The sequence below is a fragment of the Empidonax traillii genome, unplaced genomic scaffold, assembly GCF_003031625.1.
Source record: "Empidonax traillii isolate 1590-97213 ecotype Southwest subspecies unplaced genomic scaffold, ASM303162v1 scaffold155:size2260171, whole genome shotgun sequence".
In the NCBI taxonomy this organism is placed as follows: Eukaryota; Metazoa; Chordata; class Aves; order Passeriformes; family Tyrannidae; genus Empidonax; species Empidonax traillii.
Window position 1 is genome coordinate 538,205 of NW_020955348.1, and position 14,707 is coordinate 552,911.

The window sequence follows — 14,707 nt, forward strand, 5'->3', positions numbered from 1 at the left end:
GAAGGCAGGGGATGGTTCCCAGCTGAGCATGGGCAGGGTTTGGCTGGAGGGGCCATCTCTGTGCTCTGCCCAAGCACTGGAAGTGAGGGCAGGAGATGCTGCTATGGGCAAGCCCTCTCCCAGGGGCAGCTACCAGCAAAGACAGAGCTGGATAGAGGTAGGAGGGAGGTGGCATGGGGACACGATGGTCACAGCACACCTTGGAAGGGTTGTGGAGGGACCTTCTGCATTCTGCTTCCCTGATCTCCTGGGGCCCTGGGAACCCATCCTGCAGCTTGTGACCAGGAGCACAGGAAACCTGCCAGGGGCAGCAGGTCCCACCAGCAAACCCCCCATCACTGCTGGTGATGGCTTCAGTGAGGGGAACAGAGTGTGAGGTCTGCATGGTGTGTGCAGCACTGTGCTCTGATGGGGAAGGCACAATGTGCCCTGATACCAGCAAGAGGGCTGCAAATCCTAAATCCCCACAGCCATAGGGGCATAGGGACCCATAGGGATCCATTGCCAACCAAAGGCCTGGGGCAGCCCTGGGGTCACCCCAGGTCATCCTCAGAGTCAGGGAAACTCACCATCCATTGCAGGTTGCTCTGAGCTGTCCATCTCCGGGGCCCCATCAAATTCCTCCTCATCATCATACATGCTGTCATACTCAAGGTCATCTGTGTCGAGGTTGATCTCCCTGTCCTGCCCTGGGGGACAGCACCAGGCATGAGCAGCTCTTGCCATGCTCATGGAGTAGGGAAAAAAGAGGACAGGGAGATGACAGACCCTCCTCCTCTTCAGTGTGTGACAACTTGAGCACAGGGACTGTGTGAGCGCTGCCAGCAGGGAATGGCTCTGTGAAGGGGAAGAACATGGCACAGGCATCAGGGAAGAGGTGAGGGAGTCTGGGGCACTTTCCACTTCCTTCCCAGGGGAAGCCCATGCCTGTCAGGTGCAGAGCAGTCCAGCACTGCCTCAACACTTCTGCATCCTGAGAGGATACATGGACAGGGGTTGGGGACCTGGGAACACCCCCTCCTGTCTGTGCACCACAGACCAGGGCTGCCAGGGGCTTCTGGAGAAGGAACAGGCTCGAGAGGCCTGGGGAGACAGCATTCCCACTTGGAGCCCAGCAGGATGGGGACAGGGGAGGGAACAGGCAGGCACATGTGCCCATGGGGCCAAATATTGTAGGTCCTCTGGGCTCTCTGTCACCTGTTTGGCCATGCTCCCTCTCCTGGCGAACGATTCTTCCTCCTCCCTGGGCAGAGCGGAAGCTGCTCCTGGCCTGAGCCCCCCAGCCTCCTTGGAGAGAAAGCACCCACCTCATCCCAGCCCACCCCTTGCTTCCATCCCTCCAATCCCACTCCTCCAGCCCACCTTCCCTTCCAGCACTCCTGTTCCCTGTAAGATCCCTGCCCCAGCTCTGACACCCAAGCATGGGCAGAGTGCAGTCCTCGTGGTCCCTTCACAAATTGGGCAGACCCCAGCAGCACCTGGACCCCATTGGTACCATCCTGAGCCAGCTGCCCTTGGGGATCGCTGATGGACCATCAATCCTGCCACACACCATCCCTTCTCCCTCCGCACACTCCCACATGGATGCTGACCCAGACTGAGGGGGTCATGGAGGGCTTAGGCCACATCCAGCTCCCCAAAACTGGCAGCACCCCTTTGGTGCCACACGTGTGGGGCAGGGGGTAGAAAGGAAAAGCCGCAACCTGAATGCTCACGTGAATCCAGGTGCCGTGGGAAGTGGCCACCGCAGGCTGTGGGAGAGACAGGACAGGGGTCAGAGGCAGCAGGGCCAGACTCCCAGCCCTAGGGCAGCAGAGGGGGATGCTCACCACAGTGCTGGCTCATCTCCTGCCTGACGAAGGCACGGATCTCATCCTCCTGCCGGGCACACGGAGGGGCAAAGGTCCCATGTTGCAACGGGGGACAGTGCAATTAAAGAGGAGGAAAAACCCTTTCCCCAGGCCCCAGCAGAGCCTGGAGGTGGGGCAGCCCCTCCATCACTGGTAGTGGGATGGATCTAGTGCCCCTTCCCACCCCAGTGACCCAGGTGCCATGAGCCTATGCTGGCTCCCTCCTGGTTCCTTACCGTCATGCCTGGCTCCCCCTTCTCCCCACGGAGCCCACGGGTGCCGGGACTGCCCTAGGGACAGTAGAAAGGAGCTGGGACACTGGCTCTGGCTGGGCTTCACCAGGCAGGGCCAGGCACCCACTCACCCACCTGCTCTCCTCTCTCACCGGGGATGCCAGGAACGCCGCGTGCACCCGGCACTGACTGTCCAGGGGGGCCTCTCTCCCCCTGCAAAGGACACATGCTCAGGATCTGGCTGGTGGTGGTAGAGTCTCTCTGCTCTCCTCATCACTAAAGATGTGCTGCTTTCCACATCCCTGCACCATGGGGATGCCTGTGCAGGTTGGGATGGGGATGGGTCCAGCTCAACTCAAGGACAAGCAGGGTCCCAAACCCCTCAGGCTCCTATCCACTGGGCAGGGGGACTCAAGGGAGGACCCCAAAACCAGCGAGCCAACAGGGCAGGATAGGCCAGGACATAACTTCAGATGCCACCAACACCTTTCCCACTCAGGGGACTGGACCCTCCCTTCCTAACAGCCCCCCTAGAGAGATCAGTCCCCCATGGTGAGGACTCACCTTCTGGCCTTGCATGCCCTCAGGACCTCGTGGGCCAATGCTCCCTGGAGGTCCAGGGGGGCCAGGAGCACCATCACTACCCCGGGGACCAGGGCCACCGATAATGCCAGGGGCGCCCTGCAGGAGAGCAGAGGGTGAGATCAGCGGTGTCAGAGCCCCTGACCCCAGAACAGGTGCCCCATAGCTGGGCATCCCTGAAGCACCAGTATTGGTGCTTATTTGTAAAGAGTGGGGAGAGTTGTTGTCACTCATAGTTTAGTGATATAATTTAGAGCAGCGCCAAATGACTCTTCTGGGAGCATCAGGCTCTGATGTGCTTCTGACCAAGGCTGTATCCTGGTACAATCAATGGGGTGCAATGCATCCCATCTCTCTAGTTCACTCACCCGGTCTCCTTTCTCCCCCTGATCTCCTTTGGCTCCCTGCTGCCCATCAAATCCCCGGTCGCCCTGCAAAGAGGAAGGGACAGGCAGCGGGGGACAGGCAGCGGGGGACAGGCAGCGGGGGACAGGCAGCGGGGGGACCAAAGTGCCAGCACAACTTTTCCCAGCACTACTCTGACCTACCTTGGGTCCCATGAGCCCTTCCTTCCCGGGGATGCCCGGTGGTCCCGACAGACCCAGCTCTCCCTGGGGAACAGAGCAGATGTCCAGCAGCCATAGGCCGTGTGCTCCCGTCCCACCCTGCTGTCAGTGCGGTACTCACCGGCTCCCCTTTCCTCCCTGACAGCCCTGAGCGCCCCGGGATCCCTGGATCCCCCTACAGTGGGCAGGAGAGAGGCAGGGCAGTCAGTCCTGCACCCATCAACACTCACCCCACAGCCACAGGCTGAGGAGAGGACCTCATGACCCTATTGCGGGGTCAAGGTCCAGCCTCAGCCATCTCCCTGCTCCCGCTGGCTGGTGGAGGGGATCCAAAGGCCACAGCCTCCAGGCAACATCCAGGCTCCTGCAGCACCCTGCGGGCACCCACTCACCTTCTCACCCTTCTCCCCATTGAGGCCACAGGCACCTTTCATGCCCCGGTCACCCTGTGAGGATGAGGAGGGGAGTCAGAGCCATGCCAAGCTGGCACTGGTCCTGACCAGGAGAACCCCAGAAGCCAGAGAGGACAACCCACCTTGAGGCCTCGCATGCCTATGGGTCCCATGTCCCCCTTCTCTCCCCGAGCTCCAGGGATCCCGTCACGGCCAGGCTGACCCTGTGGGAGAGCACACAGCATGACAGGGGTCCGCTCCTGCCACGCAGCAGGGTGACAGCACCACCAAGACATAGCTCCTCACCGGCTCACCAGGCTCTCCCAACGCTCCAACCTCTCCCTGGGGAAGGCAAAGGCATCGGTCAGGGCAGGCAAAGGGGATGGTGCCACCAACATCCCCCAGCAGTGGGGGGAGCCCAGCTCCTTACCTTCTGCCCGCCAGGGCCGCGTGCCCCAGGGAAGCCTGTGGAGCCCTTCTCGCCTTGCTCACCCCTCATCCCCTGCAAGCAAAACCCCAAATCAACACAGGGCAGGAGGGAAAGCTCCAGCCAGCTGTGGTCACTCCTGAGGCTGGATCCAGCAGCTCTCCTTGCACCATGTCAGGGTGCCCACAAGCATCAGCCCATGGGGCACAGGGATGCCATCATGTCCTGCTCATCGCCCTCTCAACAGCCCTCCACGGTCCCCAGCCCAGCCACCCCCAGTCCTGCACAAGCCCCCCCAGCCCTGTACCTTCTCTCCAGGCATGCCTTGCTCCCCCTTGTCCCCCTTGTCCCCTTCTGTGCCCTTCAGGCCTCGGTCTCCCTGCAAAGGGGAAAAACAGGGAGGGGTCAGGGGATGGGGAGAAGCTCAAACACACATAAGGGTGGGGGGACAGATCCCCCGTGGGCAGGAACAAGGGAGTCCATAGCCAGGCTGAAGGAGAGGGTCCCTCAGCAGGAAGAAGCTCTCTCAGCACCTCCCAGAGGAACAGGGAGGATGGGGAGAGGGAGGTTAGGGACACCTCTTACCGGTTCCCCTTTGCTGCCCCGTGCTCCAGGCGGCCCCTCTACCACCACAGTATCTCCCTGTACACCCAAAGGAGAGAGAGGCGGGGATGAGCAGGGGGGCCAGGGCTGCTCTCTGCTCTCCCACTGCTCCCCTGCTCCGGGGACTCACCTTGTCTCCTTTAGGTCCTGGGGCCCCAAGGTCCCCCTGCAAGGAAGGTGAGATGCTGCAAGGATGCACAGCAGGGAACAAGCAGCACCTCCCTGGAGACCCCAGTCCCTGGAGGTGCATCATTTGCCCCCTCAGCTCCCCAGCTCTCAGATTCCCTTACCTTGTCCCCACGCTCCCCCCGGTTCCCAGGCAAGCCCTGTGGGAGAAAAGAGAAGGGTGGTCAGGGAGGGGCCTGGATTGGGGTGTAGCTGGGGAAGGGAGGTACTTACCACTGGCCCACGATCCCCTTCTGGCCCTGGGCGACCGTCTTCACCCTGCAAGAAGGAAGGGATGCGAGAAGGGGGTTTGGAATGGGGACACCCCAGCATCATCTCACCCCAGGAACAGGTGCAGCTCTGGCTCAGAGTCCCCTCAGGGTTGACAATGAGAGATTTCCTGTCCCTGGCTGTGGGGACATGGGGGGCTCTGGCAGTACCTACCCGTGGCCCCGGGTCTCCACGCTCGCCTCTGGCTCCTGGCAGCCCAGCTCCTGGAGCGCCCTGCCAGGGGAAGGCAAGAGTTCATCCCTGTCCTCCCAGCCCTGTCATGTACCCCCCATGCCTGGGGACACCCCACAATCCCCAGCACCTCCCCAGGTGGCTGGCACTTGTTCAGGCTCTCATGTGCCACCATCCAGAGTCGGTTTAACACTCTTATGGGGGAAGTGGCTGCAGGAACACCCCACAAGAGAAGCAGCCTCACACCCCTCATGCTATTGGGTTGTCCCCATCCTACCTTATCACCCTTCACGCCAGGGGCCCCTTGTATGCCCTAAAAGAAAGGAGAAGGGTGAGCAAGCCACAGGAGGAAGACAATGCCAGGTGCACTGCGAAGCAGTCCTGAGACTCCCACAGCAGTTCTCACCCAGTACCACAGATCCTGGCAACCCCCAGGCTTAAGGGCTGGGGAAGTGCACGGTGAGTGCCTGTCACCTTCTCTGAGCCAGCAGGGGAGCCAGGGCAGAGCCTACAGCCCCAGGACTCCTGTGGCATCATACTCACAGCCGGTCCTGGTGGTCCCACAGGTCCTGGTGGTCCAGCAGTGCCATCTCTGCCTGGAAAGCCGATCAAACCCTGGCAGGGAAAAAAAGGTGAGTGGGCAGGGACTGTGGCTGGGAGGCAGTGGGGCTTGCAGAAACCTTGCTGAAACAGCCCAAGGGTCCAGGGTTACCAGGTTTTGGTTGTAGTCTTTACCCTCTCTCCTGGGGGACCTGGAGGGCCAGGCTGCCCATTGTCCCCTCTCAGGCCTGGCTGTCCTGGTGTCCCAGCAATGCCTGCTAAGCCTGGGGGTCCTGGTAATCCTGGTAAGCCAGTGTCCCCCTGAAGCAGGGAAGAAAGAGATGGGGCCCACAAAAACAGCCCCTTAGCACTGTGTTTTTCTCTTGGCCAGCCAAGCTGGAGCAGCACCTGGGCACTGGGAATGTGATGAGAGCCAGGCTGACATGGGGACAAGAATTACCTTCAAACCTGGAGGCCCATCCTGTCCTGGCGGTCCCCGTGCACCGACACCTGGTGATCCCTGTGTGGTGGCAGAGAGCATGTGACACATCTACTGGCTGGTGGGCACAGGGGTGCCAGGAGCACTGCCACCCAGGGCTGGGGAGCCCCTCTGGGAGCAGGGAACATGTACCTTCTCCCCTTTGGCTCCAGAAGACCCCTTGGCTCCCTGTGAAGAGATCAAGTCCCCAGGAAGGGCTGGGCAATAGGTGACAAGAGCACAGATCCCACACCCTGACAGCAGCCACTGCCCCAGGCATCCTCCCCAGCATCCACATGCCTCCTACTCACATCTTCCCCAGGATCTCCTGGCTCCCCGAATCGTCCTGGCTCCCCCTGGCAGGATAAAACAATGAAAAAGCAGGTATATGGGACAGTGGATTGGGGAAACAACTGCAGCTGGATCCCCACACTATGGCCAAGCAGCCAGGAAGCTGGGGCCCCCAAAGCCCCCTCCCAACCATCCTCCCTTCTTCAACCATCACCCACCTTCTCGCCCTTAGGGCCTGGCAAGCCTCTGTCACCCTTGGAGCCCTGTGGGGGGAGAGCAGTGTAAGGAAAGGGGGTGGCCACAGGGTTGGCTTTTCCCACAGAAGGCAGGGGTGGTGGGAGAGGGGTATGAAGTTAATGGGGGGAGACAAAATTAATGGTGGGAGAAAGGTTAATGGAGGGAGATTAGGTTAGTGTGGGTGATGAGGTTTATGGGGCCAACTCACAGGCTCTCCCAGCACACCCTCCAGCAGCGCCGGCTCTCCCTGCAGGGACACACAAGTGATAGGATGTGCCCACAGCAGATGCCGGCACCCTGCAGGCTCCTGCCTACCCCAGCCCTGGGGCTTTGGCAGCTCCCAGGGGTGGGGGTTCCCCCACCTCCCACCCTGGCTCCTCACCTTCTCGCCTTTGGGGCCGGGGGGGCCAGTGATGGCCTGGGGCAGAGAGGAGAGAGGGGGCAGGTGAGCAGGGCTGCATGGGGATGCTCCCCCTCATCCTGGCCAGGAACACGGGGCAAGGCAGCCCTGCACTCACCTGCCCTGGGGCTCCAGCATCCCCTGGCTCTCCCTTGGGACCGGCAGGGCCCGAAGGCCCTGGCATGCCCTGGCACAAGCAGCACAGTCCTCAGCCTCAGCTGCAGACACCCCAGGCTGAGCCACGTGGGGCTCCCACTGGGACAGGGTGAGCAGCAACATACCATCTTCCCAGGCATGCCCGCCTCGCCGTCCTTCCCTGGCACACCATCCCTGCCTGGCACACCCGGCTTCCCACTCTCCCCCTGTAGACAGTAAGAGTGGGATGGGGCCGTGGGGGTCCCACAGCCCCCCAGGCAGCCTCAAGCACCTACAGTGATGGTAGCCGAGCAGGAGGGACACAAAACACTCACCACTTGTCCTGGTTGCCCGGGGACACCCGGTGGGCCCTGCAATGGAGACATGAGCAGAAATCAAGCAACATCCCAGGCACCAGGAATGGCCAAGGAACAGGTTCAGAGGGTTGCAAATACTTACCCCTGGACCAGGGGGGCCAGGGGGCCCTGGCAGCCCCATGCTGCCCTGGGGACCAGGCAAGCCCTGCAATGGAAACGGCCACATCAGAGAGGGGATGGGAGAGCCAGGACCTCAGCTGCCCCTGGGGGAAGGTGTGTTGAGGGGGGATGGCTGATTCTGGGGAGGCCAGATGGCTTTGGAGGGGCCAGGTGGGTGCTGGTAGGGATGGTGTGAGTACTCACACGGATGCCAGAGCCAGGCTCCCCTGGATCACCCTGAAAAGAATGCACTTGCATTAACCCAAAACAGTTCCAACCTACCGGCTGCTGCAGTCACAGCCATGTCTCCACATCTGTATCTAGGCTGAAATGTCTGAAATGTCCCTCCCTTCAGCCCTAAAATTCCCAAAACGTGGCCCTCCCTCCCTTTGCAAATCTGGCAAAGCACCACTTCCCTATGCCAGGTTGGAGATGGCAATGCCAATGCAGATGCCAACGCCGGTGCCATACCTTGGTCCCAGCTGGGCCCTGGGTCCCTGGTGGGCCAGTGCTGCCCTGCAGAGAACAAGGGGACATTACTGGGGTGCTGCTTGCTGCTGGCCCAGGACAGGGAGAGAGCAGCAGGGCTACTCAGTCCCAGCACTGCCACCCCACCCCTGCTCCCTGGGGGAACACCCAGCCTGGCTGACCTCCCCCTTGCATGACAGTCCCCTGCATGAGGTGCAGGGTGGCACCTTACCGGAGGTCCTGGGGGTCCTGGGTCTCCCTGGTTGCCCTGAAGGGAGGAAGAGATGGGGTCACTTCAGGGAGGGGGTTTCCCCCAGTGGGATCATGAGTGAGGAGACCCAGACAATGCCAGTGGCTCTGGAAAGCACCCACACCAAGTAAGACAAGCCTAGATGGCTCCTGCTAAGATGCAGGGGGCCAAGCACCCACCCTGGCAGCAGCATGACCCCACCAAGAGCTCATGGCCAGGATCCCCCAAGTGTGTGCTGAGGTGGGGGAGGCACAGGGACATGGGGGACACACAGACACCTACCGGGCGTCCCAGCACTCCAGGGAAGCCTGGCAAGCCCTGCAAAGAACCACATTAGAGTCAGCAGGCAGGCAGGAATCCACCACTCCCACACAGCCCTGCCTCTCCCCCAGGGATGCTCCCCATTCCTGGTGTGTGGTACTCAGCCAGGGTACTTACAGGGGGTATTTGTGTAGGGAAGCCCCCTAAAGGCCTGCAGGGCCTGCATGGGGTGGGGGGTAAGGAGATGAAAGAGGCATGTATGCTCCCACTGGTGTTGGTGGAAGCTAGTGTGGGACCACAGGACCTTTCCCCGCTCCCAGCCTGCATCCCTCCACCATGTCACCACTCACCGGCTTCCCTTCGGGGCCAGCCAGCCCTCTCTCACCAGGAAGACCCTGGAGCAAGAGATGGAGACAGGGTCAGTGCCAGGCATGAGGCTAGGGTCAGTGCCAGGCAGGGGAACAGTGCAGTACTCACCGGGGCACCATCCCTGCCCTTCTCGCCAGGCTCCCCTCGGTCACCCCGCAAGCCACCTTCACCCTGCAGTGGAGACAGGCACAGAATCACAGGACAGGCAGGGACCTTCCTGTGACGTTCCAGGGCCTGCTGACACCCAAAGAGGGGTGCCCTCAGCAGTGCTCCCATGCAGGGCTTTGCTCCATGGGGCTACTGGTTTGGCAATGGGAGAGTTATGACCTCAGACCTTATCTCCTTTGGGTCCCCGCTCACCCTCGACTCCAGGCTCACCCTGTATTGGGAAGAAGATGGATGCAATCAGCCCCTGCTGTTCTTCTACCCTGCTATCATCCTCAGCCCCAGCTGATCATGTTGCCCTGGCTCTGTTGCCTTGGCTGCCCCTCTCCTCCCTGTCCAGCCACACACCTTCGCTCCCTTGGGTCCAACAGGGCCGCGCTCGCCAGGGAAGCCCATGAGGCTGCCCTCCGCCACGTCCACCTGTGGGCAGGGAATAGTCAAGGCCAGCACTCAGGGGACCCCAAGAAAGTCCCCTCAGGGGCACAGCCCTCCCCAAGTCCCTGTGCCAAGGGACTGGACATGACCGTCCATCCCCAGAGGTGCAGGCTGGCACCTGGAAGATGGTCACCAGCAGCAGCTATCACCTACCTTGGGTCCTGGGGGTCCTTGGGGTCCGGGCAAGCCATCCCTGCCCTGGGAAGGTAGAGAAATAAACTGAGCACCAAAGGGGACAATAGGGCATGGGGGAGCAGAGCCATCCTGGTATGGCCACTCCTGGCCTCCACAGGGCATCTACCAGCCCATCTGAGCACCCTGTGTCCCCTCAAGTGGGGCACAACACAATGGGAGATGGAGTGAACCATCTGCCTCTCCCAGCTCACCTGCTCACCTCGGTCGCCCTTCTCACCCCGGTCGCCCTGTGAACACAACATGATGGCTGTCACAGCACTGTCCCCAAGCCCCTGGACCAGGTCCCCCAGCCTTCCCCTCGCACTTCTACACAAACTCACCTTCTCACCAGGCCGCCCGGGTTCCCCCAGCTCCCCAGCCCGGCCTGGCACCCCGGGAATGCCTGGCTTGCCAGGCTCCCCAGCCTGCCCAGGCGGGCCCTCGGGACCCCGCTCACCCACGGCCCGGCCCATGGGGCCCTGGGGGCCAGGGGTGCCTGGGTCCCCCTTGTCACCTTTGGGTCCTCGTTCGCCAGGGAAGCCTAAAGAGCCCTGCAAAACATAAGCCATGCTGCAGAGACAGCCCTGCAGATGTCAGCCCCCCCGAGCCCCCCAGGGCTCAGTTGGCCCTCCCAGACAGAACAGGTAGCAGGAGTGGGGCAGCATGCTGGGGCTTGGCATCGAGCCTGGCTCTGCTCACCTCTCGGCCTGGGGGACCCCTCTCCCCTGGATCCCCCCGACTGCCCTTCTGGCCCCGCAGCCGCTCGGACACTGGCAGAAATGAGTCTGAGCTCCCATCATAGGCACCCGTGAGCTCCTTCAGGGATGAAACCTGGGAGGGAGAAAAGACCCACCAGTCAGGATATCAGTGCAACCCAGCAGTGGCAGCACCCCACAGCCCTACTAAGGTGCCCTGGATGGCTCTGATCTCCCACCACCTACCGTGTCCCCCTCCTGCTGCCACATGGCAGGAACAAACCCCAGCCCAACAGTGGGGAAATACATACCTTGATGCCAAGAGCTTCCAGGCTACGCTCAACATTCTGCAGTAAAGACATTAAAAACCAAGTGGGTGTTAGCCTGCTCCCACTGTCGGGGCTGTGGACAGTTCTCTGTCCCCCAGAGCTGATGTCCCAGTCCAGCAGGAAGGATGGGGACTCACCACTGCAGTCCCAGGGTCTCCACGTACTCCAGGGCTGCCAGGTCGCCCCTAGGTTTGCAGAGAAAGAGGGAATGGAAAAGATTTGCAGAGGTGCATTAGGTAAGGTGAGCAGTGCTGGTGCTGCTCTCAGAAGGTTTCAGAGTTAACACTTTTGGTGTTGCCTGGACAGGGGCTGTGGTTGCCACCACCCTGGGGTGCTGGCAAGTTGTCAGGCTCAGTGCTGGGTACTCACGGGCTCTCCTTGCAGTCCGGGCTCCCCTGGGTCCCCCTGAAACACAGCAAAGGGGTCAAGGGGGCAGAGTCAGCTGCCTGGCACCAACTGCAGCACCAGGGTCCAGCCCTGTCATCTTGGGAGCCTGCCAAGGACTTGTTCCCTCTGGCACAGGGTCCCCCAGACCTTTGCCTTGAGGGGCTCTGCAGCAGGAGCACACTTACCTTTGGTCCAGCCACCCCACGGAGGCCTGGGGAGCCCTGGAAGACACAGAGGGGACACAGTGGCACCCAGAACCCATGGACACAGGGCAGTGCCCTGAGGGAGCCATGGACAGGGGTCCTGCCTGGCTCACAGTAGCCTGGATGAGGGTCTGGTGCTGGATGACACTGTGGGCTCGAGAACTACTCACCTGGCCTGGGGGGCCGACCTGCCCTGGGACACCGGGGAGGCCAGGGGGGCCAAGAGGGCCTGGCACACCTCTGTCCCCCTGCTCACCCTTGGCACCACTGCGGCCCTGACGAGAGAGCTGTGTCACCCCCAGGACCTGGGACCCAGGTCTGTCCCTGGCAGGGACATGTACTCAGCACCCCCCATCACCACACTCCTCTGCAGGGAGTACTCACCTCTCTACCAGGTGGTCCCATATCACCTTTGTCTCCCTAACCAGGAGAGAAAGGAGTTAGAGGGATGCTGCCCCATTCACGTGCCCCAAAATGATGCTCCTGGTCCAGGCAGGGAAGAGCCACCAGGCTTGTGGGCATCACACGGTGACCATGCAGGGACCACACAGAGACCACCCATGGCTCATCTCCTTACCTTTCTCCCATCCTCTCCTGGTGTTCCATCTTCTCCCTGCAGGCAAAGGCTGCCAGTCAGAGCCCGACTTGAGCATCGTCAAGTGTGGTGCCACTTGGGCACCACACAGGACAGGGGTTTGGCTCAGAGCTCTGCCACATCCTCCCCTCGCTTTTGTGCTGTACTGGAATCGCTGTCCCTCAGCACCCCTGGGAGAGCTCCAAAGCCCAGCCCTGCTCCCCCTACTCACATTCTTGCCGTTGAGGCCGGGTTTGCCATCCTCACCAGGTTTGCCCTGGGAGGAAGAAAAGGCAGTGAGAGAGGCCCCCTAGCTCTCCACCAGCCAGGGGTCCCTGGGCCCCACTGCAGCCCCAGGGTGCAGGGAGTGGGGAGCTGGGCACAGGGCAAGCCCTGGCAGATGGATCCAGCTGGGATTCAGCAGAGGGCATGGGGCAGGATGTGTCCCCAGGGTGCAGGGTGGCTGGTACTTACAGGGATGCCAGGTGGTCCCAGTGGGCCAACAGGGCCAGGCGGTCCCTGCTCCCCACGCAGCCCAGGCAGCCCCTGCAGGGAAAGGAGATGGGAGGAGCACAGGGCAGCAGGGCTTCCATCTGCCCCAGCCAGCTCTGGGAGGAGGGAGTGTGACTGGGACAGTGGCACCCTGCTGGGGACAGAGGAGGGTCCTGCTGCACTGCCCCAGACCAAGAGGAATGGAACAAGACATCAGTCCCTTGCAAGTACAATGGCCCCAGCAGGAGCACAGCCCAAACCCGCCCTCTCCGGAGGTACTTACATCCCGGCCAGGGTCCCCCTGCTTGCCCGGGTCCCCCTGCAGACAAGGAGAAGGTGAGGGCAGGGACACCCCTACCCTGCCAAAGGCTCCCCCAGGAGCATCCCCAGCCTGGAGCAGAGGATGCCCAGGGGAACAGCTCCTCTCACACCATTGTCCCTCCATCCCACAGCTCCCACCCGCAGTGGCCAGGGGCAGCTGTGTCCCCCACCCTGGACCATGATCATCCATAGCCCCCAAGGACAGCCGTGTCCCCCACCCTGGACCATGCTCACCCGCAGCCCAGCAGGGCCCGGTGGCCCAGGTTTGCCTTCCAGCCCATTGCGGCCATCCAGACCTGGTGGGCCACGGTCTCCCTGTAAGAGAGTAGGGCAGGAGCGTTGGAGTTGTGAGATGGGATGGGGGTGTCATGGGGCAGCCTCCAGCCCCCAGCCCCCTCACCTTCTCTCCTGGAGGGCCTCGGTCCCCAGGATCACCCTGTGGGGTGGGAAGAATAGTGAACATCATCTCCCATGAACAGGAGATGAACAGGGCACAGGTCCCCTACCCAGACCCCCATGAGAATGAGGACACTCACCCGAGCACCAGGGGAACCACGGGGACCCTCCAAACCCTGCAAGAGAGAGACACACTCAGCACTGGGGTGTGGCGGGAATAGGAGGGAATCGTGGGTGCTCACCCACCACCCCCTGCACACCAGGATCCCCAGCTCTCCTGCAGATCATCATCGCCTGTCCCACACCTGGGACCCAGCACCTACCCTCTCTCCAGGCAGGCCAGGGGAGCCGGCATCGCCCCGGGCGCCCTTCGCACCATCCTCGCCGGGGTCCCCGGGGTCCCCCTGCCAGGGAAGGGCACGGTGGTCAGAGGGTACTGCCCTGTGCCGAGCCCATGCCTGAGCACACGCTGAGCACCTCTGTCATTTAAGGGTGGGATGATAGCAAGGGTCTCAAAATGAGAGATTGAAAAAGAGGTGACTGGACTCAACACGGCCCCTGAGGGGCCAGAGAGCGGTCGCAGAAGAAATGCACTGGGTAGCACTGCTGAGCCAGGAGCCAGCTTGGCCATGGCTTGGGACCATGATGCCACACGGCACAGAGCACAGCCCCAAAACTGCCCTGAACCTAAGCTGGGCCTTAAATGCTGAACACCAAGAGGGTGGGGTGCTACCATGGGATCCCTATGGGGCTGGGGAGCCAGGACCATGCTGGCTCCTTTGGGAACCTCAGCCCTACAGGGACCTTGAAAATGGCACTCTCCTCTCAGCACTGCACAGGAGTGTCAGCCCAGGTGTCCCCCAGATCCCATATGCCCCCCAGATCCCATGTGCCTCTCAGCTGTGGTGCACATTAGCTCTATGTGGCAGGGGCTGTTTTGGGCAGGGAGGGCTTGATGGACCATGATCCCAGTGCCCAGCCAGAGGCCAGCAGGGGACAGAAAAGCGTATCCCACCACAAACATCCCATCCATCGTTACCTTCTCACCCTTTTCCCCCACTCCTCCGAGCCCCACGTCCACCTGTGGGGTAGAGAAGACCTGTCAGAGCACTTGGGGCAGGGCAGTAGCCCATGGGCAGGGAGAAGAGAGGGTAGAGCTTACGGTTCGTCCTGGAGGTCCAGCAGGCCCCTGAAAGAAGGGTGAGGGAAGTGGGTTAAGGGGAGCTGGCACAGCCCCAGGGAAGGCAGGGCTGTCTCTGGGGTGGGGGCCATACATGGCCCAGCGTCACTCACCGGCTCCCCACGGTCACCCTTGTTCCCTGGTGCTCCAGGGCTGCCCTGTGGGAAAGAG

At 61.8% G+C, this 14,707-nt stretch overlaps 1 protein-coding gene across 1 annotated transcript in view; it reads right to left on the minus strand.

Moving 5' to 3' along the window:
- Positions 1–14,707, minus strand: part of COL7A1 (collagen type VII alpha 1 chain) — a 29,425-nt gene that overhangs the window by 1,390 nt on the left and 13,328 nt on the right. Inside the window, exons 50-112 of the mRNA XM_027884755.1 lie at positions 14,650–14,694; positions 14,519–14,545; positions 14,396–14,437; positions 13,680–13,760; positions 13,497–13,532; positions 13,361–13,396; positions 13,195–13,275; positions 12,923–12,958; positions 12,622–12,693; positions 12,380–12,424; positions 12,151–12,186; positions 11,958–11,993; positions 11,744–11,848; positions 11,556–11,591; positions 11,353–11,388; positions 11,121–11,168; positions 10,966–11,001; positions 10,659–10,790; positions 10,301–10,510; positions 10,172–10,207; positions 9,939–9,983; positions 9,699–9,770; positions 9,520–9,564; positions 9,294–9,356; positions 9,167–9,211; positions 8,838–8,873; positions 8,538–8,573; positions 8,309–8,353; positions 8,042–8,074; positions 7,821–7,883; positions 7,697–7,732; positions 7,508–7,588; positions 7,345–7,413; positions 7,209–7,244; positions 7,035–7,073; positions 6,808–6,852; positions 6,610–6,654; positions 6,452–6,487; positions 6,281–6,340; positions 6,016–6,141; positions 5,824–5,895; positions 5,558–5,593; positions 5,263–5,322; positions 5,053–5,097; positions 4,944–4,979; positions 4,784–4,819; positions 4,636–4,692; positions 4,358–4,429; positions 4,054–4,125; positions 3,930–3,965; positions 3,767–3,847; positions 3,624–3,677; positions 3,353–3,406; positions 3,214–3,276; positions 3,034–3,096; positions 2,648–2,764; positions 2,219–2,296; positions 2,087–2,140; positions 1,830–1,878; positions 1,704–1,751; positions 1,198–1,287; positions 769–837; positions 570–689 (exon numbers count right to left, since the gene is read on the minus strand). Coding sequence (XP_027740556.1) covers positions 570–689; positions 769–837; positions 1,198–1,287; positions 1,704–1,751; positions 1,830–1,878; positions 2,087–2,140; positions 2,219–2,296; positions 2,648–2,764; positions 3,034–3,096; positions 3,214–3,276; positions 3,353–3,406; positions 3,624–3,677; positions 3,767–3,847; positions 3,930–3,965; positions 4,054–4,125; positions 4,358–4,429; positions 4,636–4,692; positions 4,784–4,819; positions 4,944–4,979; positions 5,053–5,097; positions 5,263–5,322; positions 5,558–5,593; positions 5,824–5,895; positions 6,016–6,141; positions 6,281–6,340; positions 6,452–6,487; positions 6,610–6,654; positions 6,808–6,852; positions 7,035–7,073; positions 7,209–7,244; positions 7,345–7,413; positions 7,508–7,588; positions 7,697–7,732; positions 7,821–7,883; positions 8,042–8,074; positions 8,309–8,353; positions 8,538–8,573; positions 8,838–8,873; positions 9,167–9,211; positions 9,294–9,356; positions 9,520–9,564; positions 9,699–9,770; positions 9,939–9,983; positions 10,172–10,207; positions 10,301–10,510; positions 10,659–10,790; positions 10,966–11,001; positions 11,121–11,168; positions 11,353–11,388; positions 11,556–11,591; positions 11,744–11,848; positions 11,958–11,993; positions 12,151–12,186; positions 12,380–12,424; positions 12,622–12,693; positions 12,923–12,958; positions 13,195–13,275; positions 13,361–13,396; positions 13,497–13,532; positions 13,680–13,760; positions 14,396–14,437; positions 14,519–14,545; positions 14,650–14,694 — 3,730 coding nt within the window. The remainder of the gene's footprint in view (positions 1–569; positions 690–768; positions 838–1,197; positions 1,288–1,703; positions 1,752–1,829; positions 1,879–2,086; positions 2,141–2,218; positions 2,297–2,647; positions 2,765–3,033; positions 3,097–3,213; positions 3,277–3,352; positions 3,407–3,623; positions 3,678–3,766; positions 3,848–3,929; positions 3,966–4,053; positions 4,126–4,357; positions 4,430–4,635; positions 4,693–4,783; positions 4,820–4,943; positions 4,980–5,052; positions 5,098–5,262; positions 5,323–5,557; positions 5,594–5,823; positions 5,896–6,015; positions 6,142–6,280; positions 6,341–6,451; positions 6,488–6,609; positions 6,655–6,807; positions 6,853–7,034; positions 7,074–7,208; positions 7,245–7,344; positions 7,414–7,507; positions 7,589–7,696; positions 7,733–7,820; positions 7,884–8,041; positions 8,075–8,308; positions 8,354–8,537; positions 8,574–8,837; positions 8,874–9,166; positions 9,212–9,293; positions 9,357–9,519; positions 9,565–9,698; positions 9,771–9,938; positions 9,984–10,171; positions 10,208–10,300; positions 10,511–10,658; positions 10,791–10,965; positions 11,002–11,120; positions 11,169–11,352; positions 11,389–11,555; positions 11,592–11,743; positions 11,849–11,957; positions 11,994–12,150; positions 12,187–12,379; positions 12,425–12,621; positions 12,694–12,922; positions 12,959–13,194; positions 13,276–13,360; positions 13,397–13,496; positions 13,533–13,679; positions 13,761–14,395; positions 14,438–14,518; positions 14,546–14,649; positions 14,695–14,707) is intronic.